We start from the raw sequence: 14,417 nt of genomic DNA, 5'->3' as shown, positions 1-14,417 counted from the left end.
TCAGTGTCCCAGTGTCCCAGTGTCCCAGTGTCTCAGTGTCCCAGTGTCTCAGTGTCTCCTTGTCTCAGTGTCTCAGTGTCTCAGTGTCCCAATGTCTCAGTGTCCCAGTGTCTCAGTGTCCCACTGCCCCAGTGTCTCAGTGTCCCAGTGTCTCAATGTCTCAGTGTCCCAGTGTCTCAGTGTCCCAGTGTCTCAGTGTCCCAGTGTCTCAGTGTCTCAGTGTCTCAGTGTCTCAGTGTCTCAGTGTCTCATTGTTTCAGTGTCTCAATGTCCCAGTGTCTCAGTGTCTCAGTGTCCCAGTGTATCAGTGTCTCAGTGTCTCAGTGTCTCAGTGTCTCCTTGTCTCAGTGTCTCAGTGTCTCAGTGTCCCAGTGTCTCAGTGTTTCATTGTCTCAGTGTCTCAGTGTCCCAGTGTCTCAGTGTCTCAGTGTCCCAGTGTCTCAGTGTCTCAGTGTCCCAGTGTCTCAGTGTCTCAGTGTCACAGTGTCTCAGTGTCTCAGTGTCCGAGTGTACAGTGTCCCAGTGTCTCAGTGTCTCAGTGTCTCAGTGTCCCAGTGTCTCAGTGTCTCAGTGTCTCAGTGTCCCAGTGTCTCAGTGTCTCAGTGTCCTAGTGTCTCAGTGCCCCAGGGTCTCAGTGTCTCAGTGTCTCATTGTCCCAGTGTCTCAGTGTCCCAGTGTCCCAGTGTCTCAGTGTCTCAGTGTCTCAGTGTCCCAGTGTCTCAGTGTCTCAGTGTCTCAGTGTCCCAGTGTCTCAGTGTCCCAGTGTCTCAGTGCCCCAGGGTCTCAGTGTCCCAGTGTCTCAGTGTCTCAGTGTCTCAGTGTCCCAGTGTCCCAGTGTCTCAGTGTCTCAGTGTCCCAGTGTCCCAGTGTCTCAGTGTCCCAGGGTCTCAGTGTCCCAGTGTCTTAGTGTCCCAGTGTCTCAGTGTCTCAGTGTCCCAGTGTCTCAGTGTCCCAGTGTCCCAGTGTCTCAGTGTCCCAGTGTCTCAGTGTCTCAGTGTCCCAGTGTCTCAGTGTCCCAGTGTCCCAGTGTCTCAGTGTCCCAGTGTCCCAGTGTCCCAGTGTCTCAGTGTCCCAGTGTCCCAGTGTCTCAGTGTCCCAGTGTCTCAGTGTCTCAGTGTCCCAGTGTCTCAGTGTAGGGACACACCAGGAACCCGCGGGTAGGTTCAAGAAAGGGGGCGTGGCCGGGGGCGGGGCCAGGCCACGCTGACGGTATAAGAGGGGCCCTCGAGAGAGGACCTCGGTCCGGGCTGTCGTTTGAAATGGGATCCGCGTCGTGCTGCTAAGTCGTCACCGTCGTCTCCGTCTTCACCATCTCGGCGTCGGCACACAGGCAGCCTACCAGCTGTCCTGACTGGCAACCGTAGTCGACTATAGACGGATTATTTAGAAAGTGTTAACCCGTTGGCGTTAATAAACAGGGCGCCTCCAACTCTTGAAGTGTCTCCGGTTCAGTCGCTATGAATTCATGAGTGGGTGGGTGATTGGATCGGTGGGTGGGTGAGTGAATCAGTGGGCGGGTGAGTGAATCAGTGGGTGAGTGAGTGAATCAGTGGGTGGGTAAGTGAATCAGTGGGTGGGTGAATCAGTGGGTGGGTGAGTGAATCAGTGGGTGGGTGAGTGCATCGGTGGGTACGTGAATCAGTGGGTGGGTGAGTGAATCAGTGGGGGGGTGAGTGAATCGGTGGGTACGTGAGTGAATCAGTGGGTGGGTGAGTGAATCAGTGGGTGGGTGATTGAATCAGTGGGTGGGTGATTGAATCAGTGGGTGGGTGAGTGAATCAGTGGGTGGGTGAGTGAATCAGTGGGTGGGTGAGTGAATCAGTAGGTGGGTGAGTGAATCAGTGGGTGGGTGAGTGAATCAGTGGGTGGATGAGTGAATTAGTGGGTGGGTGAGTGAATCAGTGGGTGGGTAAGTGAATCAGTGGGTGGGTGAGTGAATCAATGGGTGGGTGAGTGAATCAGTGGGTGGGTGAGAGAATCAGTGGGTTGGTGAGTGAATCAGTGGCTGGGTGAGTGAATCAGTGGGTTGGTGAGTGAATCAGTGGGTCGGTGAGTGAATCAGTGGCTGGGTGAGTGAATTAGTGGGTTGGTGAGTGAATCAGTGGGTGGGTGAGTGAATCAGTGGGTGGATGAGTGAATCAGTGGGTGGGTGAGAGAATCAGTGGGTGGGTGAGTGAATCAGTGGGTGGATGAGTGAATCAGTGGGTGGGTGAGTGAATCAGTGGGTGGGTGAATGAGTCTGAGGAGGAGGCGGAAGGTGGAAGAGGTTGTGGAGGAGGTGCACCCCTGACACGGCCATTATGATCCCAGACCCCACACAGCACTGACAATCGAAGGCACCAAACACCACAAAGTCTGCAACGTCATTTCACCTCCTGCTGTCTGTATTTGCAATGACAATATTTACAATAATTATTTACAAAGCTATGAAATTATTTACAATGCGATACATAATGGGGTGGGTGGGTGGGTGGCTGGGTGGTGCTGCTTGTGGTGGCAGCTGGCACCGACGCCACCACCACCACCACCACCACGACCCCGCTAATGCGCCATGGGCCGGCCACCACAAATCAGCAGGCGGCGGAGGAGCGAGCGGAGCGCGCTGGCCACCTGCGCCAGGCACGCCCCTTGCTTCTTCTTGCTCTGCGGATGCTGCACCTCCTCCGCGTCCACCTCCTCCGCCTTCTCTTCAAGCTCCTTCACCTCCTCGTCCAACTCCACCACCACCTGCTCCGGCTCCACCACCACCACCTCCTCCTCCTCCATCTCCTCCATCTTCTCCACCTCCTCCTCATCCACCTCTGCCTTCCCTTCCACCTCCTTCACCGCCACCTCTTCCGCCTCCACAAACTCCGTCCAATCCACATTGGTGTAGATGAGCGGTGAGAACGATGAGGATGATGATGAGGAGGAGGAGGATGATGATGATGGGGGCATCTCCTCCGGCTCAGCTCTGTGGAGGTAGCAGCAGCACCACAGCAGCACGGCGCCACCACTTTAGCCTCTCGCTACAATAGCCAGAGGCCGTAGTCGCTCTGCATCATCACCACCACCACCACCGCCACCACCACCACCACCACCACCACCAGATCCTCCCGTGGGTGGACTAACGGACTCAACGCACGGTGGCGGATTTAAAAACAAAATCTAAAACTATCACTCTATTTTACTGGGTGTAAGAAGCGACCTGGCCACCACGAGAGATAGCAGCTCGATCAAGTGGCTGATATCACCGTGGTCATCATCATCATCATCGCGTGGAAATGTAGACACACCCGAAGAGACCCATGCAAAAACTAAACTATTTTTTTAATTTCACCAGGTCTAAGGCTTCCACAGAGCTACTGTGTAGCTATCTTTCAGAAGGCCCGCACAGAGACCCATAGAGAATGAGAGACTCGTGTAGAACCATAGACACCCACAGAGACCCGCAGAGACCCATGCAAAAACTAAACTCTTTTTTTTATTTCACCAGGTCTAAGGCTTCCACTGATTTTTGTAGCTCTTGATCAGAAGCAGCGTCGCCATCGCAAATGATGGCTCAAGGCAGTGGCTGATATCATCGTGATCATCATCCCCACGTAAGAAATGTATCGCAGCCAAACACTCTAACCGCGTGGTGATGTCGATTCTAAATGTGGAGGTGAAAACCCGGAGGGACCCGGAGAGAACCCACGTAGGTACGACCACGGGCAGAGAGACAGACAGACGCAGACTTCAAATATACAGCAGCAGCGGCAGGCGTCGTCAGCGGTCGGGATCGAGCCCATGAACTCCTGCGTACCGGGAAAGGGAGTCGACATCTCGTCCCCAACACCCCCAGCCCTATGAGCACACAGAGGGAGTCTCACCGTGGATCAGAAACCCCAGAGGCCTGCAGAGCACCAGCAGTGCTGATGATGACATTGGCTTCCCTGGAGGTGCCGGCGGTGGTGGTGGTGGTGGTGGTCATGGGGTTGAGCCTTTGGCTTGTGAAGGTGCCCGTGCCGATTGGGGGGCGCTTCAGGATGAAGCATCTCGGTTTTTCCTTCTTGTTCAGGCAGCAGTGGCGGACCTGATGATCTGTAGAGAGACAGAGAGACTCAGACACCGACCCACTTACCCACCCACGTACCGACCCACTCGCCCATTCACCCACCTATCAACCCACCCACGTACCGACCCACTCGCCCATTCACCCACCTACCAACCCACCCACGTACCGACCCACTCGCCCATTCACCCACCTACCAACCCACCCACGTACTAACCCACTCGCCCATTCACCCACCTACCAACCCACCCACGTACCGACCCACTCGCCCATTCACCCACCTACCAACCCACCCACGTACCGACCCACTCGCCCATTCACCCACCTACCAACCCACCCACGTACCGGCCCACTCGCCCATTCACCCACCTACCAACCCACCCACGTGCCGACCCACTCGCCCATTCACCCACCTACCGACCCGCCCACGTACCGACCCACTCGCCCATTCACCCACCTACCAACCCACCCACGTACCGACCCACTCGCACATTCACCCACCCACAAGCCCAGCCACAAGCCCACCCACCCACCCACCAACTAGCCCAGCCACCCACCAACTCACCAACACACCCACCAAACCCACAAACCCACACACCCACTCACCCAACTACCCAATCACCTACTCACTCATTCACTCACCCACAAATCCAACCACTCACCCACTCACTTACTCACCAACAAAACCCACTCACTCATTCACTCACCAACAAACCAACCCACCAACCCACCAACCCACCCACCGACCCACCCACCCACCGGCCCACCCACCCACGCACCGACCCACCCACCCACCGACCCACCCACCCACCCACCCACCCACCGACCCACCCACCCACCGACCCACCCACCCACCCACCGACCCACCCACCCACCCACCGACCCACCCACTCACCGACCCACCCACCCACCGACCCACCGACCCACCCACCCACCCACCGACCCACCCACCCACCCACCAACCCACCCACCGACCCACCCACCCACCCACCGACCCACCCACCCATGACATGAATGCCCAGAGCAGCGTCGTTGTGTTGTGCGGCGTTCATGGCGTCTCTCGCTGTAATCCACAGGGTCTCTGTGTGGAGAGCGGTGGGGGGGGGGGGGGAGAGGGTCACAACACAAACTCACCTCGTCACCACAGACTCACAACACAAACTCACCTCGTCACCACAAACCCACAACACAAACTCACCTCGTCACCACAAACCCACAACACAAACTCACCTCATCACCACAGACTGACAACATGGACTCACATCATCAACACAGACTCACAACACAGACTCACAACACAGACTCACAACACAGACTCACATCACAGACTCACATCATCAACACGGACTCACAACACAGACTCACAACACAGACTCACATCATCAACACGGACTCACATCACAGACTCACATCATCAACACGGACTCACAACACAGACTCACAACACAGACTCACAACACAGACTCACAACAAAGACTCACATCATCAACACGGACTCACAACACAGACTCACAACACAGACTCACATCATCAACACAGACTCACATCATCAACACAGACTGACAACACAGACTGACAACACAGACTCACATAACAGATTCACAACACAGACTCACATCACAGATTCACATCATCAACACGGACTCACAACACAGACTCACAACACAGACTCACAACACAGACTCACATCACCAACCACAGACTCACATCATCTACACAAACTCACAACACAGACTCACAACACAGACTCACATCATCAACACAGATTCACATCATCAACACAGACTCACATCATCTACACAGACTCACAACACAGACTCACAACACGGACTCACAACACAGACTCACATCACCAACCACAGACTCACAACACAGACTCACATCATCAACACAGACTCACATCATCAACACAGACTCACAACATCAACACAGACTCACAACACAGACTCACATCACCAACCACAGACTCACAACACAGACTCAGAACACAGACTCACATCACCAACCACAGACTCACAACACAGACTCACATCACCAACCACAGACTCACATCACCAACCACAGACTCACAACACAGACTCACATCACCAACCACAGACTCACATCATCTACACAGACTCACATCACCAACCACAGACTCACAACACAGACTCACATCACCAACCACAGACTCACAACACAGACTCATAACACAGACTCACATCACCAACCACAGACTCACAACACAGACTCACATCACCAACCACAGACTCACATCACCAACCACAGACTCACAACACAGACTCACATCACCAACCACAGACTCACATCACCAACCACAGACTCACAACACAGACTCACAACACAGACTCACATCACCAACCACAGACTCACATCATCTACACAGACTCACAACACAGACTCACAACACAGACTCACATCACCAACCACAGACTCACAACACAGACTCACATCACCAACGACAGACTCACAACACAGACTCACAACACAGACTCACAACACAGACTCACATCACCAACCACAGACTCACAACACAGACTCACAACACAGACTCACAACACAGACTCACAACATCTACACAGACTCACAACACAGACTCACATCACAGACTCACAACACAGACTCACAACACAGACTCACAACACAGACTCACATCACCAACCACAGACTCACAACACAGACTCACAACACAGACTCACAACACAGACTCACAACATCTACACAGACTCACAACACAGACTCACAACACAGACTCACAACATCTGCACAGACTCACAACACAGACTCACATCACAGACTCACAACACAGACTCACATCATCAACACAGACTCACACCACAGACTCACATCATCAACACAGACTCACAACACAGACTCACAACACAGACTCACAACACAGACTCACATCACCAACCACAGACTCACATCATCAACACAGACTCACAACACAGACTCACATCACCAACCACAGACTCACATCACGGACTCACATCACAGACTCACATCACAGACTCATATCACGAACTCACAACACAGACTCACATCACGGACTCACATCACAGACTCACAACACAGACTCACATCATCAACACAGACTCACAACACAGACTCACATCACCAACCACAGACTCACATCACCAACCACAGACTCACATCACCAACCACAGACTCACATCACCAACCACAGACTCACATCACCAACCACAGACTCACATCATCTACACAGACTGACATCACAGACTCACAACACAGACTCACAACACAGACTCACATCACCAACCACAGACTCACATCATCTACACAGACTCACAACACAGACTCACAACACAGACTCACATCACCAACCACAGACTCACATCACGGACTCACATCATCTACACAGACTCACAACACAGACTCACAACACGGACTCACAACACAGACTCACAACACAGACTCACATCACGGACTCACATCACAGACTCACAACACAGACTCACATCACGGACTCACATCACAGACTCACAACACAGACTCACATCACGGACTCACATCACCAACCACAGACTCACAACACAGACTCACAACACAGACTCACAACACAGACTCACATCACCAACCACAGACTCACAACACAGACTCACATCATCTACACAGACTCACAACACAGACTCACAACACAGACTCACAACACAGACTCACATCACGGACTCACATCACGGACTCACATCACAGACTCACATCACAGACTCACATCACGGACTCACATCACAGACTCACAACACAGACTCACATCACGGACTCACATCACAGACTCACAACACAGACTCACATCACGGACTCACATCACAGACTCACAACACAGACTCACATCACGGACTCACAACACAGACTCACAACACAGACTCACATCACGGACTCACATCACAGACTCACAACACAGACTCACATCACGGACTCACATCACAGACTCACAACACAGACTCACATCACGGACTCACATCACGGACTCACATCACCAACCACAGACTCACAACACAGACTCACAACACAGACTCACAACACAGACTCACATCACCAACCACAGACTCACAACACAGACTCACATCATCTACACAGACTCACAACACAGACTCACAACACAGACTCACAACACAGACTCACAACACAGACTCACATCACGGACTCACATCACGGACTCACATCACAGACTCACATCACAGACTCACATCACAGACTCACATCACAGACTCACAACACAGACTCACATCACGGACTCACATCACAGACTCACAACACAGACTCACATCACGGACTCACATCACAGACTCACAACACAGACTCACATCACGGACTCACAACACAGACTCACAACACAGACTCACATCACGGACTCACATCACAGACTCACAACACAGACTCACATCACGGACTCACATCACAGACTCACAACACAGACTCACATCACGGACTCACATCACGGACTCACATCACCAACCACAGACTCACAACACAGACTCACAACACAGACTCACAACACAGACTCACATCACCAACCATAGACTCACAACACAGACTCACATCATCTACACAGACTCACAACACAGACTCACAACACAGACTCACAACACAGACTCACATCACAGACTCACATCACGGACTCACATCACGGACTCACATCACAGACTCACATCACGGACTCACATCACAGACTCACAACACAGACTCACAACACGGACTCACATCACGGACTCACAACACAGACTCACATCACGGACTCACAACACGGACTCACAACACAGACTCACATCACGGACTCACAACACGGACTCACAACACAGACTCACATCACGGACTCACATCACGGACTCACAACACAGACTCACATCACGGACTCACATCACAGACTCACATCACGGACTCACATCACGGACTCACGCTCCCACCTGTCTGAGTGGTAACGCTCGGATCACGACGACCACGACGGGGAGCAATCTCAAGAAGCGGCCGTCTGCTGCGCACGTGACCAGGGCTCTGACGACACTTCCCACGACGTCTCGTAACCCCGCCCCCAAGTCGATGACGACGCAATGCTCGCCACGCCCCCAGCCCCGCCCACCACCCCATCCAACCGCCCCCGTCCCGCCCAACAGCCCCGCCCCACCACCCCAGCAAACCGCCCCCGCCCACCAGCATCGCCCCCACCAACAGCCACCGCCCATCGCCACGCCCCCAATTACAGCCCCGCCCCCATCCCCCGCCGCTACTTCCGGTTTGTCAGGCGCGAGGTCTCCGCCTCCTCGCCCCCCCTAGGTCGACTCAGCCTCAAATGGGCACGCCGGTGCCACGTGCGCGGTGGTCAACATCGCCAGCACTGTGGGAGAGACAAAGGCGGCCGGGCGGGCGTGGTGCTGGCCACCCACCCCCTCCTTGTATGTGTGTATGTGTGTGAGTGTGTGATAGTGAGTGTGTGTGAGTGTGTGTAAGTGAGTGTGTGTGAGTGTGTGTGAGTGTGTGTAAGTGAGTGTGTGTGAGTGTGTGTAAGTGAGTGTGTGTTAGTGTGTGATAGTGAGTGTGTGTGAGTGTGTGTAAGTGATTGTGTGTTAGTGAGTGTGTGTAAGTGAGTGTGTGTTAGTGTGTGATAGTGAGTGTGTGTGAGTGTGTGTGAGTGTGTGTAAGTGATTGTGTGTTAGTGAGTGTGTGTAAGTGAGTGTGTGTTAGTGTGTGTAAGTGAGTGTGTGTGAGTGTGTGATAGTGAGTGTGTGTAAGTGAGTGTGTGTTAGTGTGTGTAAGTGAGTGTGTGTTAGTGTGTGATAGTGAGTGTGTGTTAGTGTGTGATAGTGAGTGTGTGTTACTGAGTGTGTGTGAGTGTGTGATAGTGAGTGTGTGTTAGTGTGTGATAGTGAGTGTGTGTTACTGAGTGTGTGTGAGTGTGTGTAAGTGAGTGTGTGTGAGTGTGTGTAAGTGAGTGTGTGTGAGTGTGTGTAAGTGAGTGTGTGTGAGTGTGTGTAAGTGAGTGTGTGTAAGTGAGTGTGTGTTAGTGTGTGATAGTGAGTGTGTGTGAGTGTGTGTAAGTGATTGTGTGTTAGTGAGTGTGTGTTAGTGAGTGTGTGTTAGTGAGTGTGTGTTAGTGTGTGATAGTGAGTGTGTGTGAGTGTGTGTAAGTGAGTGTGTGTGAGTGTGTGTTAGTGAGTGTGTGTTAGTGTGTGATAGTGAGTGTGTGTGAGTGTGTGTAAGTGAGTGTGTGTTAGTGGGTGTGTGTTAGTGAGTGTGTGTTAGTGAGTGATAGTTAGTGTGTGTGAGTGTGTGTAAGTGATTGTGTGTTAGTGAGTGTGTGTTAGTGAGTGTGTGTTAGTGTGTGATAGTGAGTGTGTGGGGGAGCGGTAGTGTAGCGGTTAGCGCTACGCTGCGCTATGAACCTGGCCACCCGGGTTCGATTCCCGCTCACGGCCAACACCAGTGACGAATATCTGAACCGGTCCTGGGCCTCCCCTAGGTCGACTCAGCCTCAAATGAGTACCTAGTGCGGGCTGGCCACTCACCCCCTCGTGTACCGTCCCGGCCTTCATAGGTGCTCGCTAACAGCACTTGCCCCTAGAGTCTGTTAAGGCTATATGGGGGATCTTTGTTTATTTTTGTGTGGTATGGTGTGTGTGTGTGGTGTGGTGTGTGTGTGGTATGGTGTGTGTGTGTGGTATGGTGTGTGTGTGTGTGGTATGGTGTGTGTGGTATGGTGTGTGTGGTATGGTGTGTGTGTGTGGTATGGTGTGTGTGTGTGGTATGGTGTCTGTGGTATGGTGTGTGTTTGTGGTATGGTGTGTGTGTGTGGTATGGTGTGTGTTTGTGGTATGGTGTGTGTGTGTGGTATGGTGTGTGTTTGTGGTATGGTGTGTGTGTGTGGTATGGTGTGTGTGTGGTATGGTGTGTGTGTGGTGTGGTATGTGTGTGGTGTGGTGTGTGTGTGGTGTGGTGTGTATGTGGTGTGGTGTGTGTGTGGTGTGGTGTGTGTGTGTTGTGGTGTGTGTGTGTTGTGGTGTGTGTGTGTTGTGGTGTGTGTGTGGTGTGTGTGGTGTGGTGTGTGTGTGGTGTGGTGTGTGTGTGGTGTGTGTGGTGTGGTGTGTGTGTGGTGTGTGTGTGGTGTGTGTGTGGTGTGGTGTGTGTGTGGTGTGGTGTGTGTGTGGTGTGGTGTGTGTGTGGTGTGGTGTGTGGTGTGGTGTGTGTGTGGTGTGTGTGTGGTGTGGTGTGTGTGTTGTGTAGTGTGGCGTGTGTGTGGTGTGGCGTGTGTGTGGTGTGGCGTGTGTGTGGTGTGGCGTGTGTGTGGTGTGGCGTGTGTGTGGTGTGGCGTGTGTGTGCGGTGTGTGTGTGGTGTGGTGTGTGTGTGGTGTGTGTGTGGTGTGTGTGTGGTGTGGTGTGTGTGGTGTGTGTGTGTGGTGTGCTGTGTGTGGTGTGGTGTGTGTGTGGTGTGGTGCGTGTGTGGTGTGGTGTGTGTGTGGTGTGGTGTGTGTTTGGTGTGGTGTGTGTGTGGTGTGTGTGTGGTGTGGTGTGGTGTGTGTGTGTCTCAGTGTCTCAGTGTCCCAGTGTCTCAGTGTCTCAGTGTCCCAGTGTCTCAGTGTCTCAGTGTCCAAGTGTCTCAGTGTCCCAGTGTCCCAGTGTCTCAGTGTCTCAGTGTCCCAGTGTCTCAGTGTCTCAGTGTCCCAGTGTCTCAGTGTCCCAGTGTCCCAGTGTCTCAGTGTCTCAGTGTCCCAGTGTCTCAGTGTCTCAGTGTCCCAGTGTCTCAGTGTCTCAGTGTCCCAGTGTCTCATTGTCTCAGAGTTCCAGTGTCTCAGTGTCTCTGAGACTCGGTGTCTCAGATTGTCAGTGTCTCTGTGTCTCGGTGTCTCAGTGTCCCAGTGTCTCACTGTCCCAGTGTCCCAATGTCTCAGTGACCCAGTGTCTCAGTGCGCAGTGTCTCAGTGTCTCAGTGTCCCAGGGTCTCAGTGTCTCAGTGTCGCGTGTCCCAGTGTCCCAGTGTCTCAGTGTCTCAGTGTCCCAGTGTCTCAGTGTCTCAGTGTCTCAGTGTCCCAGTGTCTCAGTGTCTCAGTGTCCCAGGGTCTCAGTGTCTCAGTGTCCCAGTGTCTCAGTGTCCCTGTGTCTCAGTGTCTCAGTGTCTCAGTGTCTCAGTGTCCCAGTGTCTCAGTGTCTCAGTGTCCCAGTGTCTCAGTGTCTCCTTGTCTCAGTGTCTCAGTATCCCAGTGTCTCAGTGTCTCAGTGTCCCAGTGTCTCAGTGTCCCACTGTCCCAGTGTCTCAGTGTCCCAGTGTCTCAATGTACCAGTGTCTCAGTGTCCCAGTGTTTCAGTGTCTCAGTGTTCCAGTGTCTCAGTGTCCCAGTGTCTCAGTGTCCCAGTGTCTCAGTGTCTCAGTGTCTCAGTGTCCCAGTGTCTCAGGGTCTCAGTGTCTCAGTGTCTCAGTGTCCCAGTGTCTCCGTGTCTCAGTGTCCCAGTGTCCCGGTGTCTCAGTGTCTCAGTGTCTCAGTGTCCCAATGTCTCAGTGTCTCAGTGTCCCAGTGTCCCTGTGTCTCAGTGTCTCAGTGTCCCAGTGTCTCAGTGTCTCAGTGTCCCAGTATCTCAGTGTCTCCTTGTCTCAGTGTCTCAGTGTCCCAGTGTCTCAGTGTCTCAGTGTCCCAGTGTCTCAGTGTCCCAGGGTCTCAGTGTCTCAGTGTCCCAGGGTCTCAGTGTCCCAGTATCTCAGTGTCTCCTTATCTCAGTGTCTCAGTGTCTCAGTGTCCCAATGTCTCAGTGTCTCAGTGTCCCAGGGTCTCAGTGTCCCAGTGTCTCAGTGTCTCCTTGTCTCAGTGTCTCAGTGTCCCAGTGTCTCAGTGTCTCAGTGTCCCAGTGTCTCAGTGTCCCACTGTCCCAGTGTCTCAGTGTCCCAGTGTCTCAATGTACCAGTGTCTCAGTGTCCCAGTGTTTCAGTGTCTCAGTGTTCCAGTGTCTCAGTGTCCCAGTGTCTCAGTGTCCCAGTGTCTCAGTGTCTCAGTGTCTCAGTGTCCCAGTGTCTCAGTGTCTCAGTGTCTCAGTGTCCCAGTGTCTCAGTGTCTCAGTGTCCCAGTTTCCCATTGTTTCAGTGTATCAGTGTCCCATTGTCTCAGTGTCCCAGTGTCTCAGTGTCTCAGTGTCCCAGTGTCCCAGTGTCTCAGTGTCCCAGTGGCGCAGTGTCTCAGTGTCTCAGTATCTCAGTGTCCCATTGTCTCAGTGTCTCAGTGTCCCAGTGTCCCAGCGTCCCAGTGTCTAAGTGTCTCAGTGTCTCAGTGTTCCAGTGTCTCAGTGTCTCAGTGTCCCGGTGTCTCAGTGCCCCAGTGTCTCAGTGTCTCAGTGTCTCAGTGTCCCAGTGTCTCAGTGTCTCAGTGTCCTAGTGTCTCAGTGTCTCAGCGTCTCAGTGTCCCAGTGTCTCAGTGTCTCAGTGTCCTAGTGTCTCAGTGTCTCAGTGTCTCAGAGTCCCTGTGTTTCAATGTCTCAGTTTCCCAGTGTCTCAGTGTTTCAGTGTCCCAGTGTCTCAGTGTCCCAGTGTCCCAGTGTCTCAGTGGCCCCGTGTCTCAGTGTCTCAGTGTCCCAGTGTCTCACTGTCCCAGTGTCTCAGTGTTCCAGTGTCTCAGTGTCCCAGTGTCCCGGTGTCTCAGTGCCCCAGTGTCCCAGTGTCTCAGTGTCCCAGTGTCCCAGTGTCTCAGTGTCTCAGTGTCTCAGTGTCCCTGTGGCCCTGTGTCTCAGTCTCTCAGTGTCTTAGTGTCCCAGTGTCTCAGTGTCTTAGTGTCCCAGTGTCTCAGTGTCCCAGTGTCTCAGTGTCTCAGTGTCCCAGTGTCTCAGTGTCTCAGTGTCTCAGTGTCTCAGTGTCCCAGTGTCTCAGTGCGCAGTGTCTCAGTGTCCCAGTGTCTCAGTGTCTCAGTGTCCCAGGGTCTCAGTGTCTCAGTGTCGCGTGTCCCAGTGTCCCAGTGTCTCAGTGTCTCAGTGTCCCAGCGTCTCAGTGTCCCAGTGTCTCAGTGTCTCAGTGTCTCAGTGTCCCAGTGTCTCAGTGTCTCAGTGTCCCAGTGTCTCAGTGTCCCAGTGTCCCAGTATCTCAGTGTCTCAGTGTCCCAGTTTCTCAGTGTCTCAGTGTCTCAGTGTCCCAGGGTCTCAGTGTCTCAGTGTCGCAGTGTCCCAGTGTCCCAGTGTCTCAGTGTCTCAGTGTCCCAGCGTCTCAGTGTCCCAGTGTCTCAGTGTCTCAGTGACCCAGTGTCCCAGTGTCTCAGTGTCTCAGTGTCCCAGTGCCTCAGTGTCTCAGTGTCTCAGTGTCCCAGTGTCCCAGTGTCTCAGTGTCCCAGTGTCTCAGTGTCCCAGCGTCCCATTGTTTCAGTGTCTCAGTGTCTCAGTGTCCCAGTGTCTCAGTGTCTCA

At 53.2% G+C, this 14,417-nt stretch overlaps 1 protein-coding gene across 1 annotated transcript; it reads right to left on the bottom strand.

Annotated features, from left to right (window-relative positions):
• Positions 1 to 2,363: 2,363 nt before the first annotated feature.
• LOC142908181 (uncharacterized) lies at positions 2,364 to 9,065 on the bottom strand. Its single transcript, XM_076058500.1, has 4 exons — positions 8,959 to 9,065; positions 5,037 to 5,114; positions 3,852 to 4,062; positions 2,364 to 2,953 (listed from the first exon to the last, which is right to left on the bottom strand). The coding sequence occupies exons 2-4, from the start codon at positions 5,083 to 5,085 to the stop codon at positions 2,542 to 2,544; spliced, it is 672 nt and encodes a 223-aa protein (XP_075914615.1). The 5' UTR covers positions 5,086 to 5,114; positions 8,959 to 9,065; the 3' UTR covers positions 2,364 to 2,541.
• Positions 9,066 to 14,417: the final 5,352 nt, after the last annotated feature.

This window comes from Petromyzon marinus (assembly GCF_048934315.1).
Source record: "Petromyzon marinus isolate PM22_M1 ecotype Great Lakes invasive population chromosome 76 unlocalized genomic scaffold, UKy_Petmar_22M1.pri1.0 chr76_unloc.1, whole genome shotgun sequence".
NCBI classification, from domain to species: domain Eukaryota; kingdom Metazoa; phylum Chordata; class Hyperoartia; order Petromyzontiformes; family Petromyzontidae; genus Petromyzon; species Petromyzon marinus.
The sequence above is the reverse complement of the archived record's forward strand: the minus strand, read 5'-3'. Positions and strand labels throughout refer to the sequence as shown.

Coding starts and splice junctions, on each gene's coding strand:
- LOC142908181 (XM_076058500.1), bottom strand. CDS start 5,085: ATGAACGCCGCACAACACAACGACGCTGCTCTGGGCATTCATGTCATG. Junction 4,063..5,036: donor TCTGGGCATTCATGTCATGG/GTGGGTGGGTCG, acceptor GTCTCTCTACAG/ATCATCAGGTCCGCCACTGC. Junction 2,954..3,851: donor TCTGGGGTTTCTGATCCACG/GTGAGACTCCCT, acceptor CTACCTCCACAG/AGCTGAGCCGGAGGAGATGC.